The 18,694-nt window shown below is 38.1% G+C and overlaps 1 protein-coding gene across 2 annotated transcripts in view; it reads right to left on the reverse strand.

The window, feature by feature from the left end:
* The window catches only part of pomt2 (protein O-mannosyltransferase 2), a 39,931-nt gene extending 21,256 nt beyond the window's left edge, over positions 1-18,675 (reverse strand). Inside the window, exons 1-9 of one of the 2 annotated variants that reach the window (XM_003214431.4) lie at positions 18,394-18,629; positions 15,808-15,892; positions 14,796-14,900; positions 13,884-13,992; positions 10,147-10,255; positions 8,192-8,351; positions 5,038-5,144; positions 3,182-3,264; positions 1,413-1,522 (exon numbers count right to left, since the gene is read on the reverse strand). In XM_003214431.4, the coding sequence (XP_003214479.1) occupies positions 1,413-1,522; positions 3,182-3,264; positions 5,038-5,144; positions 8,192-8,351; positions 10,147-10,255; positions 13,884-13,992; positions 14,796-14,900; positions 15,808-15,892; positions 18,394-18,596 (1,071 nt within the window). In that variant the 5' untranslated portion in view covers positions 18,597-18,629. Of the gene's footprint in view, positions 1-1,412; positions 1,523-3,181; positions 3,265-5,037; positions 5,145-8,191; positions 8,352-10,146; positions 10,256-13,883; positions 13,993-14,795; positions 14,901-15,807; positions 15,893-18,393 lie in introns of both variants that reach the window. The other variant, XM_008119856.3, reaches the window with a different exon arrangement.
* Positions 18,676-18,694: the final 19 nt, after the last annotated feature.

Below are 18,694 nucleotides of genomic sequence, written 5' to 3' on the forward strand. Positions count from 1 at the left end.
AAGATACAGAGTTAACTATCTATGCGTAGGTTTAAATAGTTATTTTTTGCTTCTTCTCACCCTATGGTGTAGTAATGGGTTGTTATAATTAATGTTTAATATTCTCTTTACAAAAAGTCAACCATATGGACTTGAGACCACACATAAGAACTACTTCCCCAGCAGTCAGTATTGAATGTAAGCAATGGGTACAAACCAAAGACCAATACTATTCTCTACAGGAGCCAACTAGAATCCAGTAACAAGTTATGGGAAGCTGTATTTGTTGGAGTTCAATAATCCTCTACACAAGTAACAGTTCCCCATAGTGGTGATGGAAAAATTAATCAATAGGAAGATTCTAGAGTGCCCTGGACCACTCTTTTCTTCTTTATTTGTCCTGCATATGCTATGACTAACATAGACTGATACTCTCAGGCTTCTCCGCCACTTCTCAAGTTTTCAGCACTGTCCCAGGAATTTTCAACGTCTTTGTTTTTCTAGAGCAGGCCTCCTCAACCTGTGGCCCTCCAGCTGCTTGGTCCCCCAACTCCAAAAAGCCCTAGCCCAGTGGTTCTCAACCTGGAGTCCCCAGATGTTTTTGGCCTTCAACTCCCAGAAATCCTTACAGCTGGTAAACTGGCTGGGATTTCTGGGAGTTGTAGGCCAAAAGCATCTGGGGACCCCAGGTTGAGAACCACTGCCCTAGCCAGCTTGTTCAATAGACAGGAATTCTGGGAGTTGGAGGCCTAAACAACTCCTTTTCTCTATCAGTACGGAGCTCTCTTAATAAAGATAACTTTAAACTTTAGCTAACAGTGTACTTTGCTCCTTGAATGGATCTCACTCTTTTACTGTTGTAGGTTTACTCTGCTAACAGTATTTGTATAATAGCAGTTTCCCATTATTGTTCCCCAGCCACAGATATTCTGATTTGTCTATTTGCAGATTTGATTAGTATGTTATCTCCTACACTTAGAAATTTCTAAGTCCTTCAGGGTGACTCCAAGATCACTTTCTACTGGAAGTTGGTCAAAGATTCATGCTGGAGAGTGTACAAATTCCTAGCTAGGTTTCTCTCAGATTAAAAAAAAAAGTGTGTTTTCCACTCTTGTGGGGGTCCTGCACCCCCAAGCTATGTGAAAGTGGAGGGCCTCCTGTATCTACAGTAGTGAGAAAGTAATGAGTGAAAACAAAGCAACTTTTGTTCGTAATAGAGAATATCTGGCAAATTAAAACTGATCAGGAGTCAGACAGGTTTTATTATTTGTGTTTCCTGGGAGTGATTCTACAAATGACCCCTATTGTTCACAAAATATAACACAGAAGACATTGTACACCAGTACAACCCAAAAGAAGTGCATACATTTGCCACTGACATGAATAATGTATGAGAACCTCATCAAGACATGGTATTCTAACAGTTCACCAACCTGTTGCTGCCGTGCTCCAACTCCCTCAGGATACAAATGCCAATGTGAGTGAAGATATCCACCTGCCATACGAAGGTTCTTTACTGTAACTATAGAGCCATATGCCAAGTCTGAAAGAAGAGAACAATAGTTTGAAAGAGTTTATTTTGTTAGGCCACATAATAGTCTAACAACCCTGTATTCTGAACAAAAACTTGTACACAAAACCAGCCCACAAGGGCAACCCCTGTGCATAGGATAGTCAATCCTAATCATGACTAAGATTCCATTGTGGTCTGAAACTGGTGCTGGATGGTTGCACCAAACCATCATGATTTAATAGCTACAACTACAGTAGAGCCTCACTTATCCAAGATAAATGGGCTGGCAGAACATTGGATAAGCAAAAATATTGGATAATAAGGAGGGATTAAGAAAAAAGCCTATTAAACATAAAATTACATTATGATTTTACAAATTAAGCAGCAAAACATCATGTTTTACAAGAAATTGACAGAAAAAAGCAGTTCAATACACAGTAATGTTATGTAGTAATTACTGTATTTATGAATTTAGCACCAAAACCTTGCAACATTTACTACAAAAACAATGACTACTAAAAGGCAAACTGCCTTGGATAATACAGAACCTTGGATAAGTAAGACTCTACTGCACTTCTAAATCAGAATTCTAACAGTATGGTAGAGATTCCAAGGAGAGGAAGCCAGAAAAAATACACTGAATAGTCATTTTGTAATAGCCAACTATTTAGGTTTAAATTAGTTAAATTACATGTTTCTACATTTACTGGGTGAAATAACAACAGCATGTATTCTAATAAATGTGGCCAAATCTTCTTGAAAAAAACACCAGAAACCCACACACTGCATCTGCCCTTGAATAGCCCTGTTGATTGAAACAATTTCAAATCACATATCTCTTATTCTCTTGATGATTTGTTTTTCCTTCCTGCTGTGAGAAGAAACCAGACAGCTACAGAAAAAACACTCTGACCATATATCCTCAGCTCACAGACTGAAGTGTAGGAGGTGCAGTGAAAACATGTTATTCCCTCCAAAGCATCAACACTGCTTCTCTGAACTCCCATATCTACTTCCTTGCTTCAGTAGGGATTCTTTTTTCCTCATCACTCTGTTAAGTGTGTTACGAGATAAGAGTTCCAAGCTGCCTCTAGTTAACTAACCAAGCATTACTTCAACATGACCAGATGTTGAAGAGAATTCAGCAAGCAGAACATCTGTTAGTAAAAGCCTTGTGAGAACAAACTCCAGTGTCTCTCTCTACTACACTGTAGAAGAAGCTGGGAGCTTGCGAAGTCCTTATTGCTAAATTGTGGCCATGATTCATGGAATATGAAATCCATTTTTCATGAATTATAGCTAAAGATGATATAGAAGCATACAATATAGTTTTGGCCCCGCCTTCTGTCGTCTGCTATATAAATGTATATATATGTGAGGCATGATATATGTTTTCATCACAGTTTTATACTGCATGCTATCAACACAGAAGTGAAAAAAAATCAAAATTTTCAGAAATAAATCTAAGTCCATCTCTATCAACATTACAAACATTCTAACTTGCTCAAAATATATCAACAAACAAAAGCAACCTACCCAAAAAGGAACAAAACAAACGATAAAGCTTTGCTTTTTAAAATGTTTCAGCTCTCAGAGATGTTCTTAAACACAAGAAGAGCTTTTGTTTAGATACAGGGATGTGCTGATATACATTATTGTTTTTATTCCCACAAGAATCGAATTACTCACATTCCGGAACAGAGACATTATGAAGATTGTTCCCAATCAACCGAGACTGAAATCCAGAGCTGAAAAAGCCATCGCCAGGTCCACTGGCAAAAAAGGAAAATATATGCAAATTATGAGTATATAGAGACAAATGGGCAGAGGTCTAAAGTTTTAATTTAATAAGATGAAACATAATAGCACTGGTTGTTCACGCACAGGAAGGATGCACTCAATTTATTCAAATGGCAACAAGGATTTGGCCTGTTTGACTGATGCACACAAACAATATTTTGCAGCCCTTGGATTTATATCAGCTAATTGATCATTTATGTCCAAGTAGAAGACAAATAAACAGCCCTGGCATAAGCCTTGACTGCACTGAGGCAACGTCCAGCCTTCCATTTGAAATTTCCTTGTGCAGATACATACACTACAAGCTTAGCTGCTAATTTCTACAGGATTAAACCCTAATTGAGAAAGCTATTTTCCTGAACGAGCTAAATTTTAACATTACATAGGCCTAAACCAGTGTGGGTCCCCTGGTGTTTTGGCCTAAAATTCCCAGAAATCCCAGCTAGTTTACCAGCTGTTAGGATTTCTGGGAATTGAAGGTTAAAACATCTGGGGACCCACAGATTGAGAACCACTAGCTTAGACTATAACTAAGAATACTACATAAATCAGAAACGCATATTGACATCTGTGAGTATTAACTCTAAGGAATTTAGTTTTTAATAAAAATAATACCCTGTGATAGGTCATGTAATACAATTTTTTTCCATATCAGGAGTGACTTGAGAAACTGCAAGTCGCTTCTGGTGTGAGAGAACTGGCCATCTGCTAGGACGTTGCCCAGATGACACCTGGATATTTGATGTTTTACCATCCTTGTGGGAGGCTTCTCTCATGTCCCTGCATGGAGCTAGAGCTGATAGAGGGAGCTCATCAGCGCTCTCTCCGGGTTGGATTCAAACCGGCAACCTTCAGGTCAGCAACCCAACCTTCAAGTCAGCAGTCCTGCTGGCACATGGGTTTAACCCATTGAGCCACGGAGGGGGGGGGCTCCACATGTAATACAATAACCAAATGGGAAACTGAAAAGTGATGAAAAAAATAAAATAGATAACAGGAAGAAAAAGATACAAAATGAAATCTTCACACTGTCGTGCCTAATATCTACTGTAACTTTTTAAGGGCAATGTAGTGGCTTTTTAAAAAATATTTAGAGAATACACACACAGGATTAAACCCAGTGTCACATTGGAGGTTGCAATGGAACATTTTGTCCCTCCCCAACCCCTGCAACCTAGCCTCCTGAAAACTAGCTAGCTACTGCACTTTCCTCAGCCTCTTCAAGGTAGGTTTAAGAATTCATGGACAGGGGATTGCTCCTAATAATGTGTTAGTTTCTTCTGTTTGTTTTGCCAGCAGAAATCTGCTATTGGCTCTTTCCTAAAGTTCTAGAGCAGGCATGGGCAAACTTCGGCCCTCCAGGTGTTTAGGACTTCAACTCCCACAATTCCTAACAGCCTACAGGTTATTACAAATTGTGGGAGTTTGAAGTCTAAAACACCTGGAGGGCCGAAGCTTACCTATGCCTGTTCTAGAGTAACTGTTGAGGACATCCATTAATTCCTATAAAAGAGGCTGCTTATAAGAGCTGCTAGAAATAATGTCCCCCTGGCTAAAACAACTCCTTGAAACTGTGGTTGTGGTGGTGATGTAGTGTGGTGGTGGCAATGCATCTTTCAGTAATTTCTGACTTATGGTAGTCCTAAGGCAATCCTATCACTGTATTTTCTTGATAATAAAAATTTATTCAGAAGGACTTTGCCCAAATACGTATCTCTTTTTGAGAGGGAAGTGAAAAGAAATACCTTCTATTTAAGACTGCAAAATGAACAGCAAACAGAGCTGTGTAGAGGGCAAGTGGCAGCAGAATGAGGCAGAGTACACGCGCCAGAAAGTGCTTCCCCAGAGTGACCTGCAGCAAACAATTCAGAACAGTAGCAGCAACTTCTAAGAAAGATTTTTTAATCTAGATAAATACTTCATAAGCATGGCCAGAGCACACACTCTACCAAAAGAGCATACAGAATACATATTCATTGCTTGAATATTTAAGCAAGATGAGACAACAGTGAAACAAAAGAAGCCAAAACAAAATCCTTCTGGATCATAATCACTTTTTTCTTATAAATTCTCTTTTTATGCCCAAGTGGCTCACTGTAATGTCACTTGAGAATACAACAAATATTAAAAACAATATTTAACAAACAATGAAGATAACTAAAACATTTTTCAGGTTGGAATCAGTGACAATGGCCTAAATCCAGATGTTAATCCCAAACAGAGGATCAAGTGAATCAACGGAAACTACATACAGTAGAGTCTCACTTATCCAACATAAACGGGCCGGCAGAACGTTGGATAAGTGAATATGTTGGATAATAAGGAGAGATGAAGGAGAAGCCTATTAAACATCAAATTAGGTTATGATTTTACAAATTAAGCACCAAAACATCATGTTATACAACAAATTTGACAGAAAAAGTAGTTCAATATGCAGTAATTACTACGTAGTAATTACTGTATTTATGAATTTAGCACCCAAAAATCACGATATATTGAAACCATTGACTACAAAAATGTGTTGGATAATCCAGAACGTTGGATAAGCGAATGTTGGATAAGTGAGACTCTACTGTAAATCCTAATTAAATGAATTCTCATCGTTTTAATTAATCTAATCCAATTGCAGCTAACAAACGGATTAGGCGTTCACTTCCTCAAAGTCATATTCATGATCTCTTAAACTAAGATGCAATGCAGTGTGTTTAACCCTATATTGTTTGTTAACTTGAAAGAGTCATTGGCTGAGATCATATTCAGTTCCAGAAAAGGCAATACTCTGCTACTGCTGCTCTACTGGATTACTGGCATGCACCCTCCATTAGAGACTGCCTCTTTCTGTTTCTTCTGTGTCTGCTGGGGTGGGGGAGTGCCTTGGAGCCTAGGCACAAAGGGCCTTAGTAATAATCTGACAATTTTTATGGAGTTTTTCAAGCTATCCCTCCCATAGTACTTGGAATCCAATAATCCAACTGTATCAAGAACTGAATAAAGTAGTATATTTTAAAAGTCCTTGCCACTGCTGGGTGGTATGCAGCTTGACCCTTGGCACTAACAAGTGAATGCTGTTGATTTTGGAGCTGTGTGCTGCTGGTCCTTACAAAGAAATCATGGATATCTCCTTAAATGAGCAAAGAAAATGTCGAACTGCTTGTGCAATGGACCATTGTGTAAAGGGTGTGACCCTCCCCCTCTGTGTTCAGTAAGATTTACAAAACATCTATACCTATCCTGTCTACGTTCACTTTCAAATTTTTGAAACTGTTTTTATTGTAAACATTATCTGAGTGTTCTCATCCAAAACAAATAAAGAGGATGAAAACTTGAGAAAACAGTCAAAATATTGACTATCTTGTAGAAAGGAGATAATATGCAAAATAAAATACATTCCATTTAGTTTTAGTAAAATAAGTTATTCCACCAATGCCTCTTCTGGAGTAATACTTTGTACGTCTCGTTTCATATTTGAAGATGAAAACAACTCTGCTGGCAATAGTGCCATTGAAATTATTTCGTAGTCTTTTGGCAAGAAGTTTAAGGAAAATTGATGGTCCATATTTACGTACAATGCAATTTACTGACTCCACATTCAAAGCTCTCTTTTGCAGAAGCTGGCACTCTATATGTTGCCACTACACTTGCTTTAATAACAAAAAACAAATTACATCACAGAAAGATGAAAGGTATGTTTATCAAATAGAAAAAGAAAAGAAACAGTAGGTGGAAGAAATTGAATTTTGAAATTTCTACTATACTGAGAAGTCAGCCACCGGTTGGAAGAAAAGTAATTCTATCTGGCTATAATGCCTTTTTTCCTTACTGTTAATGAGGTACGTATTTAAGAACCAAGATCAACGTGCATTGTATTGATGTCACCAAAATACAGAGTAGAAAAATGTAAGATCGTTAAAGTCGACAGCTACCCTGATGAGTTATTTGATGTACCGAGGGTGGATCCTTTGAATTGCAGTTTTATTCATTTTCAAAAAATAGATTGCAACTTTTTCAAACACAGCTGTAATCTATTAAATAATGCATTCTGTTTCAAAATCCAATTTGAAGCCTGCTAGCCATATAGTTATATAACTGTAATACATCAATACAATTGTAGGTCATGTGACATGAGATTAGATAATAATAACAATAATAATAATAATAATAATAATAATAATAATAATAATATAACAACAACTACTACTACCACTTTATTCTTATATTCCGCCCCATCTCCCTGAAGGGACTCGAGGCAGCTTACATGGAGACCAAGCTCAGTAATACAGCAATAAAATACATCAACATAAAATACATTTCAATTACAATGAATTAATACATAAAAACATATAAATATTATAAAAACATAAGCTCAATGACCAATAACTAATAGCCGAGCACAATAAATGCCTCTAATCAATAGCATGAAGTTATATAAAAACTATCCACAATATCAATTGTATAGGCTTAATGTTAAGTAACTCAGGCTGACAATGGCATATATTTATTCATTTATAACCCCTTTCTCCCAGCAAAGGACTCAAAGTATCTCATAAAAAATGTAAAATGATGTCCAGCTAAAATTTACAAAAATTAAAAAGAAACAAATTATACAGGCATGTCTATTTTAAAATTACATAATTAAAACAGTTTAAAACATTATTAAAATATAAAAGTACAAATGATTACATTCAAAACACCCTTCCTCACAATTTCAGAAGAATGGTTACATTCAAAATAAAATAAAGTACAGTACATGGCTGTATATCCATGGATAAATGGAAAAAATTACCCGGAGCAACAGTGTTTGTCTGTGAACTTTAGCACCTTTAACTTTGTATTGTAAATAGGGACAGTATACAGCCAGGCAAACCACTACACTTAAGGACTAGAATTTCAGACACTCACCAATGACAAACTGAGATCTCCCAGCAACTCCCAAAGGTCACAGATAGTGTTCAGTCCAACGAAGAGAACTACAAAAAGGCCAACAAATTTCACTCCCATTGCACCTGCAAGGTTTATTCCAGTCAATGCAAGCCAGAACCACCAGGGGGCAGAAAATGACCTGTAAAAGATGTAAAAAATATTGCCTAATCATAAACTTTTGAACAAAACAGCATCAAACAAATCTAAGCCACCCTGCATTCAATATCTCAAACATCTCTGATGAAGAAACAAAACACTCTGGTGACAGACTACACTTCAATTAAAAACTAAGTTACTAACGATTACTTTTGGATATAATATAATAATAATAATAATAATAATAACAACAACAATACTTTATTTTTATCCCGCCCCATGTCCCAATACGGGACTTGGAGCGGCTAACAACATAAAAGGCAAATATTCATTGGCAGCAAGTACATACATACAGGCATAACTTAATAAATACAGTAGTGTTTAAAGCCCAACCTTAAGAATGTATATAAACCTTAAAGGATAACAATCAGAGGCTCAAAAGAAAGAAAACTGGAATCTAGGAGAGCCTTCCCCAAGGCTGTCCTTTTAGATGTTTGGAGAGGAACACCAAAAAAAAAAATTCACTTTGGTCAAAAGGCCCATATATTATGGTACAGCAGAGAGGATCAATCCTTTGTAGGCTTCATCCATCTCACATATGACCTTTAATAAAATGTGATTTTAATGATACTTAATACTGTTAACATCTGTTGTGCCAGCTCTGTGCAAAGAAGTACAAACTGCTTTTAATAGCCAGTGCTTCTTTAAATAAAGAGCACAAAGATAATGCAAAAAGTCAGACTTGGCTATGGTGGTCCAAGCTCTTATTACATCTAGGATAGACTACTGCAATGTGCTCTATGTGGGGTTGCCTTTGAAGACTGTTTGAAAGCTTCAAATAGTCCAACAAGAGGCAGCCAGGTTAATAACTGGGGCGGCGTACAGGAAGCACACAACTCCCATGTTGAGTCAGTTCCACTGGCTGCCAGTTAACTACCGAACACAATTTGAATTGCTGACTTCGGCTTATAAAGCCCTAAACGGCCCCAGCCCAGTGTTCCTGTTCGAACGCATCTTCCTCTTTGAACCACTGCAGAGATTAAGATCTTCCAGGGAGGCCCTGCTCTTGGTCCCGCCATGACTGGCAGGGATGAGAGACAGGGCCTTCTCAGTGATTGCCCCTCAGCTATGGAACTCCCTCCCTCCTGTACTTTAGAAAGACAGTAAAGGCCTGGCTGTGAGACCAAGACTTTGGGCAGTGCAATAATGGTAGCAATAGGAAATTTCACAGCTGACTTGTGATGGTTTTAAATAATGGTTTTAATGTGAAGATAACTGGTTTTAGTATTTATGTATTTTTATGGTTTATTTTATGTTTCAGCATTGAATGTTTGCCGTATATACGTTGTGCTCCGCCCTGAGTTCCCTTCGGGGTGAGAAGGGTAGTATATAAATGTTTTAAATAAATAAATAAATAAATAAATAAATAAAATGAGGGCAATGCACATAGTATGAATACTATGCAAAAGTGCCCTCCTTGGTAGGGGGAATGGAACAATTCACTGATATTGGTATCCTGTTGTTAGAGGCAGCTGCCTCCCCATGCCTTAATGTCTATTGCTCATACGACTGGCTAGTTGCCGCATTTTTAAATAACACTTGTTTGGAGAGCCCTTATGTATTCTATTGCTTATTATAATTGCCCTTTTAGTATTCATTTCACATACTGCCAATTATGTGTATACAGTTGGTTTTAATGATACATTTCAATGCTTTCTTCATTGTTTTATGATAGACATTGCCTTGAGGGCTCTTACAGAAAAACAAAAAATATTCTCAAACAGGAGTCAAGGGCCGCAAGTTCAAACCATGAGACAGTTGAGGGCTTGCTACCTTACCTGTTTGCACAGGAATTATACTTGACCATACTGAGTACAGCTCCCATGAGGAAGAACATCAGAATGGGGTCAAGTAGAATGTATTGAGAGAGAGTGATGAACCCTGTGTCTGAAAAATAAGACAAGATTATATGAGCGTCTCTTCTAGAAATTACCAGCTCTGACCTTCAGCACTTACCAAGCATTATACTATTTACGAGTGGAACAAAGGCTACTTCAAAATTATTCAATTCAAAAGGGAAAACATAATGCTTCCCAAATATAGTTCTTAATAACTAAATCTTTTTTAAGTATAATAGAAAGACAAACTGCATCAGAACTGAATGTTCACAGTGTCCACAGTGAATCTAAGGAGCTAGGTACTTGTCACATTCCACTTCACCAAAGTAAATGCTGACACTAAAGCTTCAGTTGTTCGCAAAGTAAGCCCTTGCTTATGTCATTGAGTTCTTATAGGGTGCCTATGACAGCGGTGAATGCATTTTTTATAAACTGCAACAAAATGTGCAGTTTCAGGAATCATTATTTTCAGATACAGTGCTTTCTACAAATGTCAACATTTTCTCATAGTTTCCATTCTGAAATTTAAATTCAAAAGTACCTACAGTTATTTCACCTAAATTGCATTTCACCAAACAGTTTCCTTTCATTCTTAGTGATATCATTCACTGATCACAGAGACTGTTTTCTATCCATGTAATTAAATACACTCAGTTCTTCCCTACACTTCTCTCTAAAACCTACGACATTTTTGCCATTTCTTGTCACTGCTTTAGCTTATCTAAGATCTGCTCCTTCCCTTCTCCTCTGAGCATAGATGATCTTTGCTCAATGTTTCTAGGGCCATCTTTCCAAATATTTCAGACTCTACTGAAAGGAAAGTATTCTTAAAACTACTTTCTTTCCCTAACAATACCATGAATACATGACAAAAATAGAATATTGAGTGAAATGGTCTTCAGTTAATAATAAATAATAATGAAGTTTTATTTATATCCCCCCCCTTCCCGAGGGGACTCTGGGCGGCTTACAACAGAGAAAATACAATATAAAATATAAACACTACCACATCACAAAATTAAATCAAAGCAACAATAACAACAAATTCTAATACATAGAGGGAAGTAAAACACCATAAACGTATTAATTATAATTCAAAGGGACATCACTGATAAATATGGAACTAGGTAACAATTAAAACATGTAAGATATTAAAAACATTACAAGACTAGCACTTCTTGATAAAAGCAATAAAACCAGTTAGCGTTTATCTCATTTAAATCCTCAATTCGCTTAAATTATGGTTAGCTATTCTCGAAAGCCTGTTCAGTTCCAGCTAATATGTCCATGAACTGGCAAGACAAAACCCATACCATTCTTCTATTACTTTTCTCAGTTTTGCAATACTGTTAATGTGTTTTGTAGTTATTTGTTTTAAAATAAGATTATATTAAGCATTAAGAATATAAGATAGGGCAAACTATAAATAAAGTTTCATTCATTCATTCATGTTACCCAAGCAATGTTCAGAAACATTTTAAAATACAGAAATACAAAATTTACAAAATGTTACTCTGTCGCCTGATTATCCTCTGGAAATGATTTTGGGCTGTGAAAGACTATTCCAAAAAGCACAAGTTTTATATTTACCCATGACAACATGTGTGTTTAATAAGTAAATGGGAGAGTCCTATAGATTGGTTAGCAGGTTAGCAACTATGAATACAGCAACAGTCAGAAGAGTTGAGGTGTGCATCATTAAAAAAAATCTATTTATAGTTATGTCATCACAGACCCTTAAAATAATCAAGTTACCAAAATACAAAACAAACTTAAAATTAAAAATCTTAACATCAAATTAAAAAACATCCCAAAATCGAAAAACATATTTTAAGCTGAACAACTTGGAAGAATAGAAACATTTTCTTCTGCTGCCAAGAAGAAAACAATGTAGAAACTACTCTATTTACTTATAAGCCTAGACATTTTTGTCAAAAAACAAACCCGCAAAATCTGAGTCAATTTATCCATGGGTCAATATGAATACCATATCTTAACTCTTATTTTAAAACAATGATTCCCAAAGTGGGCGCTACCGCCCCTTGGTGGATGCTGCAGCAATCCAGGGCAGTGGTGATGGCAACAGGTACATATATCTTTCTGTTTGCTATTAAAATTAAAAAATAGTAATTTCCAGGGTGCTGAGTAATAGTTTTTCTGGAAAGGGGGAGGTAGGCCAAATAAGTTTGGGAACCACTGTTTTAAAAGGAATCATACCATTATCTGCCTAGAACGTGGAAAGGCAATAGCACCAGCCTTCTCTACTCTCTCCAATATGGCATTGCTTCTGGATTTTTGCAGAGCTTGGCCAGGGAATGACGGAGGCCTCTTCCACACAGCTGAATAAAATACCACATTGTCTGCTTTGAACTGGAATATGTTGGAAATAGCAACATTCTTCAAGCCTTCACTAATAATTTGTTTTGTATATGATTCTGTTTGCTTAATGTATTGTATATGTATGTTCTGGTATGCAGCTTTCCCTTTACTCTGTTTCTTGAGGTTGTGGGAGGAGCTGCACACCACATGATCAGATCTGAAACTGCTCAGACTCCATTTTACAGGAGAGACACCATTAGACTTTGCCCTGAGTCATCCCCCCCCCTCCCCGAGATAGGGCAGGTTATAAATAAAGTTTTATTATTATCATTTATTAAGAGCAAACTCAAGTTGCTGTTGATTGCAAGAAATATGTCCTGTTCAAATCCATTTGTAACTGGATTGAAGAGTTATGTACTGTATGCTGAATACATGATGGTTGTGAGTAAACCAGACATATTACTTTTAATGAAGTCTAATTTATTTTTGTCTCTTGAAGGCAAGATATAGAACAAGGTATTATATGAGGGAGTAGATGTTTTTGGCACTGAAAAGAACACTTCTGAAGAACTGCTATATTTTGTGCATTGGCATAATCTCTGTTCCTAACAGATCAGAGACAACTAGGTTATCAGTCTAACAACTGAAAACTAAATTGCCTTGCACAAGCACATGTGGATATATACCACTAAAGAGAAGATTTTATTCAAATGGGTTTTTTGGCTCTTCTCTGGAAGATCATACTTTTACAAAAGGTTATGATTTTCAAATGGTTGTGAATGCCATTTTCTCCAAAAGATTATGGAGATTCTGGTTTTTCAAAAGAATATATGGCAGTGTAGACTCAGATAACCCAGTTCAAAATAGATATTGTGGGATTTTCTGCCTTGATATTCTGGGTTATATGGCTGTGTGGAAGGAGCCCAAAGATGACAAGGAAGCTTGGACTCTTCCCTTTCTCCACAGAATGACCCTCGACTTGTTCACAGGTCACATCTAAATTCATAGTTTTGGCCCTAAAACCGGTCCTTGACTTACACATGAGGTCAACTTATACTTGACTATACATGATAAGTAAAATCCTCTGAGGAAGGTATTCATCGAGTGAATGACCACCACTGAAAAGTTCTCAATACAGAACTTTTCAGATTTGTCCTAGTTCTCTCTGTGAATCCAGATATAACCAAGTAATCTGGTCACAGATAAAGATCCAAAGCCATATATGAAATAAAACAAATAGAATTTAGCATGACTGAAAAGTCTACAACTAACTTTCCCTGAAGCCCAGTTCCTTTAAAGATCTTTATTTCTTTTAGAAAAGAAGAGAGCTACCACATGAAGAAGTTGCTTACGCTTACCAAAGATCAGGAAGGCAGCTGTGAGCATTGCTGCATGCAATGATTTAGACAGCTCCAGAACTGTGAGGTAGCAGAAGGGAATCAGGCATGAACCAAGGAATGCACAGAACTGATAAAGAAAAAAATGAAACTCTTTTTTCCAAGGCAGTGAAGAAATGTGTCATAATCATCTTAAGTTCTACACAGTCATAAGAGTAGGTTAAGTTAGTTAAAAAGCATTTCTACACAAAAGACAAAGTTATTTTTACAAAAAAATGGGCAGAAGTCACAAATCTGACTAATCTCACCCCACTCATCTAACTTCTACAAAAAACACTTTCTGCAAACTCAACAGAAATAAATTCAAGCATGCAGATGTAGTTTTTCCACTGTCCAACTGATAAATCCAACATTAATGAATGGAATCCCTGATATATTTTTTTGCCTTGGTCTCAAGGCCTTTACATAGTGATGTGGGAAAAAAATTGTTCCTCCAACCACAATGTCTCCAAGTTCATTTGCATCTTTCTGTGAGGTTTTTTTTTTCCTTTACATTTCCTGGCCCTTCTGACACTGAAATTCTTTCCTTGGCTCTGATTTCTTCTTCCCAACACAGCCTATTGATGTACTACTAATAATCTAACTGTTTACAAGTTAGATTATAGCTTGAGGGGCATGTGGAAGATACTCTACTTGCTGATACAGGTATGCCCTGTATTCCAAATAATCAAAATGTGCTCTGAAAACTTTGTTGGCTAGATTCAGCACTTCCACCCCTTAACGGTACAGCATCCAAGCAGGGTTCTGCTCATAAAATTCCCACAGGCAGATAGCACAGGATATAAGGGAGAAATTTTTACAAGTTTTAAATTCAGCCCAATCTTCTTCTCCAGATAGGAATCCTGGCTTTTTACAGAAGTTTAAATACCTTACCCCTCTCATTCCTATGTAGTTGTGATGTTCATATTTGTCCCCTGGTTTTTGGAAAGGAAATGTTCCATCATAGCCACTCATATAGCCAGCAAGTCCTATCAACATCTACAGAAAGAAGAAATAAGAGATTCAACTTTAGTGAACCAAAAAGCAATGAATTAAGCAAGCCAAAACAGTGCTCTAAGATACATAGTCTAGACTTAGGACTAAAAGAGCAGAACTTTGCCCACTTTGTATCTATATAATGAGAGCCAGTGTGGTATAGTGGTTTGAACACTGGACTATTATAGTGGAGACCAGGATCTGCTCGGCCAAGGGGAACTCATTGAGTGCCTTTTGGAAAATCACATCCTCTCAGAGGAAGCTCCCTCTGAACAAATCATGCCAAGAAAAAATCATGATAGGTTCACTTTAGGGTCGCCATAGTTCAGAAACAAAATAGCAAACTTACATAATAAAATATAGGCAACAGGAAAGTCTCCTCTAATGAGACCACTGTAATTGCAAGAAAGCACCACAAAACAAGCTCTTTCCCTAGTCACCCTTGCCATGCATGTCATGACAGTGTTACTTAGAAGAAAGACCTCTGATGAAGCTCTCAGTGAACAGACACCTTGATGCAGAAGAAGACAGTCAAACAAACATCTAGCCCTAAGTTGGACAAGAGCTAAGAAAAACTACTAAATTTTCAAATATAAAATTGGGTGCTACAACATAGCCCAGAAGACATCCCCAGCGATAAATATTGGTAAAGATTATGTGAAACTCCAATTTCAGTCTAGGTAAACTCAAAGGTAGAGTGTGGGAGATGGGGAGAGATTGGCTTCAAATCAGAACTGATTATCAATAGTGAAAACTTACTAAACACTAAGCAAATCTCTTTGAGGAAAGTGACTCAGTCCTAAATCTGATAAAGTTTCATCTCCAGAAATCTCAATCTCATGAGAGTGATTTATAGCCAAGAAACTTTACTAGGTCCTGAAATCCTGAAAAATGTATGACAGCAGTTTACCTTCCCAAGAGGTGGGTGGACATCAAAGAAAAAGGTCCTGTTAATGTAGTAGCTTCCCATCTTTCCAAAATGTGTTTCATCCCAACTAAAAATAAAAAGTAAAAACAAAAAATCTAGTATTGTGTATAAAATTACCTTCAAGCTATATACTTATTTATTTCATGTCAAAAGCACTGCACAAATAAAAAGAAAAAAAACAGATAAAATAAAGGGAGCACAAGCAATTCAATAATTTTAGACCAAAAACGCAACAGCAAATGCATTGTCTGTAGCTTTAAACAGTTCTTCCTCTGTGCATGAGGCCGGGCATAGTGGGGAAGCATACAGATGCCGACTTGTTTGTTCTGCTCCACAATTGCACAAGGTGTAGGATTCTTCTAGATCGTGCCATTTTTGCCAGGTTGTCTTTTGGCCTGCCAACTCCACTTCTGTGTCTATTCAGGGACTTCCAAGTTGTCCATTCTTGGTTTGCCCCTGGAGGAAGACCCTCGTAGGGGGCCATCCAGTTGGAATTGCCTGATTTTGCTGCCCAAAGGGATTTTCTTGCTGTTGCTGAAGGAACATTAAGAGGGGTGGTGGTTCTCATTAAACTTTTCCCTGGTTTAAGTCTACTGGGAGGAGGCTGATAGCTATACAGTAGGTGGCTTTCAGTGTTCAACCTTATTTCTCTTGCAATTGGCAGCAACCTCCCGTCGCACATGGCGGGGGGCAATGCCAGCTAGCTTATGAAGTCTATCAACAGGTGTAGGTTTAAGATATCCTGTGATTATTCTACATGTCTCATTCAGTGCTATATTCACCTGCTTCACGTGGGCAGATTTACGCCAGACAGGACAGGCACAGCCAGCAGTTGAGTAAGACAAGGCCAGGGCGGATATTCTTATGTATGTATAAAAGATGTATATGAAACATAAATGAGTTCCATGTTTAGATTAGGGGTCCCCTTCCAAAGCATCTCATTCCACTATGTAACACAATTTTTATGCCTGGATCAAAAATGTCATTTCCTAACTGGTTCTATCATAAAAACATGGAAAATGTTGTGTTGTTGTCATTGATGGCTTTCATGGCCAGAATCACTGGGTTGCTGTGAGTTTTCCGGGCTGTATGGCCATGTTCCAGAAGCATTATCTCCTGACTTTTCACCCATATATATGGCAGGCTTCTCAGAGGTTGTGAGGTCTATTGGAAACTAGGCAAGTGGGGTGTATATATCTGTGGAATGTTCGGGGTGGGAGAAAGAACTCCTGTCTATTGGAGGCAAGTGTGAATGTTGCAATTGGCCAGCTTGATTACTATTGAATACCCTTGTGGCTTCAAAGCCTGGCTGCTTCGTGCCTGGGGAATCCTTTGTAGGGAGGTGAAAATGAACAAAATCTGGCTACCAGTATCAACAAGCTCTAAAGGATAGTAAATAAAAAACAACACTCAGGAGACAGGGGAATTCCAGACAAGAAATAATCAGGGACAAGAATTCCCCCAGGCAGGAAGCAGCCAGGCTTTGAAGCTGCAAGGGTATTCAATGCTAATCAAGCTGGCCAACTGCAACATTCATACTTGCCTCAGGCAGACAAGAGTTCTTTCTCCCACCTGGGACATTCTACAGATATATAAACCCCACTTGCCTAGTTTCCAACAAACCTCACAACCTCTGAGGATGCCTGCGAAACATCAGGAGAGAAAGCTTCTAGAGCATGGCCATACATCCCAGAAAACTCAAAGCAACCCAACATGGAAAATGTTAATTAAATTGCAAAAGCTGCAGCACATTTTGCTATAGTTTTTCAATGAGTAACTATCTCATCGAGTCTCAACCAATTCAACATAGTCTGTGGCAGCCACAAAAAAAGAAGTTTCTGGAGTACAACAACTACAGTAGAGTCTCACTTATCCAACATTCACTTATCTGTCGTTCTGGATTAACTACGTATTTTTGTAGTCAATGTTTTCAATACATCATGATATTTTGGTGCTAAATTCGTAAATACAGAAAATACTACGTAGCATTACTGCGTATTGAACTACTTTTTCTGTCAAATTTGTTGTATAACATGATGTTTTGGTGTTTAATTTGTAAAATCATAACCTAATTTGGTGTTTAATAGGTTTCTCCTTAAACTCTCCTTATTATCCAACATTTTCGCTTATCCAATGGTCTGCCGGCTCGTTTATGTTGGATAAGTGAGACTCTACTGTACTGTCAAAGTAAATGCCACATAACTAAACAGGAAATAGCACTTTCAAAACAGGAATAGAATTTTTTTCAAATTTTATTCCATAGTGTTATGAATGTATTATACAAGTATAAAATCTATAAAAAAATCTATTTAAAAATCCGAAATACAGTAGACCGTGCAAAGGCCAACTTCGGCCCTCCGGGTGTTTTGGACTTCAACTCCCACAATTCCTAACAGGCTGTTAGGAATTGTGGGAATTGAAGTCCAAAACACCCGGAGGGCCGAAGTTGGCCCATGTCTGTGAACCGGGCCCGAAGTCCGTCTCAGCTGCCAACTCCTCATCTTGCCGCCCCTGCTAAGCCCCGCCCCCGTCGCCATGGCAACCCCGTCCACATCCATCCATTCATACCAGATGTGCGGCGGCTCCCTCAGACGGTAAAAGCGGGTGGCGAAGCTGAGGGATGCGACGAGGCCGAGCGGGCTCCAGAACCAGCCGGCGGGGCTCCGAGGGGAGGGAGAGGGCAACGCGGGGCGGCCGCTCGCCAGCCTGAGCGTCCTTCGTGGCCTCAGGCCCAGCGCGGCCGGGCAGCTCTCCTTCGCCGCCACCGGCATCCGCGCCCTGAGGGGGAGTAAAAAGTGCACCACGGGAAGCGGAGAGGCATCCTGAGCCAATCATCGAGGGCGATACATAGACCACGTGACCGAGGGGA

Source organism: Anolis carolinensis, chromosome 1, assembly GCF_035594765.1.
Source record: "Anolis carolinensis isolate JA03-04 chromosome 1, rAnoCar3.1.pri, whole genome shotgun sequence".
NCBI lineage: Eukaryota > Metazoa > Chordata > Lepidosauria > Squamata > Dactyloidae > Anolis > Anolis carolinensis.